At 40.9% G+C, this 1,610-nt stretch overlaps 1 protein-coding gene across 1 annotated transcript in view; it reads right to left on the reverse strand.

Annotated features, from left to right (window-relative positions):
• The window catches only part of vsx1 (visual system homeobox 1 homolog, chx10-like), a gene marked incomplete at both ends in the record, with an annotated part of 3,291 nt that continues 1,681 nt past the window's right edge, over nucleotides 1–1,610 (reverse strand). Inside the window, 2 exons of the mRNA XM_080016494.1 lie at nucleotides 1–233; nucleotides 764–944. Of these exons, the coding sequence (XP_079872620.1) occupies nucleotides 1–233; nucleotides 764–944 (414 nt within the window). The remainder of the gene's footprint in view (nucleotides 234–763; nucleotides 945–1,610) is intronic.

The raw sequence follows: 1,610 nt of genomic DNA on the forward strand, positions 1-1,610 counted from the left end.
TCATTCCGAGTCGCTGTGCTGCCTGGGGGGTGAGGGGGCCCTGGTGCTCCTGCTGTCCTGCTTGGAGGTGCTGGACAGGTCCATGGCCTCCTCCCCGTCCTCCGCCGCGGCCCTGGCGCTCCACACCTCGGTCTCCTTCCCCTTCGTGTCCTCGGAGAAGGCGGAGTCCGAGTGCGTGGAGTCTGGCGTCCCCGGGGCCTTCTTGGTCACCTCTAGGGACTTTTTGTGCATTCCTGCAAGCAAAGGAATAGAATATTTGTATTATTAGTAATGTGGACAGAGAAAAAAAATTGTCAAAAATAAAATGACCGACAATTTAAGTTAGTCTAACCCCAACATTAGCCTAATACAAGAAAAAACATGTGAAAACTAGAACTCTGGAATAGTAGAGAAATATTATTTTTTGGGAAACCCTGGTTTAATATACAAATTCATTGTAAGCTTTAATTTATAAAAGGCACTAAAGACAGAAACAAAGGCAGAAATCCAAAAAAGTAATAATTTATTTACTGGTCATTTATTTCAGACTTTGTCTATTTAGTAGACCGAGTCTAAAAGAAAGAACGAATAAATAGATGAATAAAAAAGCTTAATTTTAAAATCCACCTGAATCAAAATATAAGATTATATATATTTTATTTTAATGTTTTTTTTGTATTCACATCTAGACATAAAGCCACACAAGCATCGCATGTATTATTTCATTTGTGTCCTATGGTTCTAAATGTGTATAAATGAAGTTGACAACCTGCAGGCGGCTCACCTAGCAGCCAGGGAGCGCAGGACCCCATCATGCCGCTCTTGGCGGAGTTGATGATGGACTCGGGCAGCGGGATGGAGTGGCGGACCATGGCCCCGTACAGGCCGTACTCGGCCATCACGCTGCTGCGGCCCCAGCACTTCTCCCGCTTCCTCCACTTGGCCCTGCGGTTCTGGAACCACACCTGGGGGAAGGGGGGACAAGAAGCATTCAATTATAAGATATTATGAATTCATTATGGGATGGACTTCAAGGAACTGCTTCAGTTTGTTCTTTCTTTCTTTTCCTTTTTTTTTGGGGGGGGGGGGGGGGGGGCTGTCATCGGAGAATTTATACCCTAATGCCTCAATTAAAATTTGACAAACCCTAAAAAAAGTTTGTAATTTTTTAAACTACTTTTTTCCAGTGAAAAAAAAATAATACCGTTACCTTCCTGCCTAGAGAGCATTTTACTTTTGCCAAATGACTAAATTACATTCATACAATTATGTTTCTTACGTTTCTAAGTAGGATATTTAAGTGCAAAACGGTGCACATTCCCACTCCCAGATTTAGCCATTCAGCTCTTTCTTTTACACTTTTATAAATTTTATTTTCTGTCATCCGTTTCTGTTTTTCCAGGCGGTGATGTAAGGTGCTCTGGATATGGAACTATTCTTCCCAAATCATCACAAAACCCAGCTACGTTTTTTGTAGGCTGAAGTTAAAATATATAATAGCTTGTAAGTCTCACAGAGTGAAGTTGTCCATGAAAAACTATTTAATCAACGCAAAATAAATGTTGCAAAATAGTGCAAATAATGATTAGAAATGTTTAGAATCAATACCGAATAGTTTTATTTCGGCCTGC

This window comes from Zeus faber (assembly GCF_960531495.2).
Source record: "Zeus faber genome assembly, chromosome: 16".
NCBI classification, from domain to species: Eukaryota; Metazoa; Chordata; class Actinopteri; order Zeiformes; family Zeidae; genus Zeus; species Zeus faber.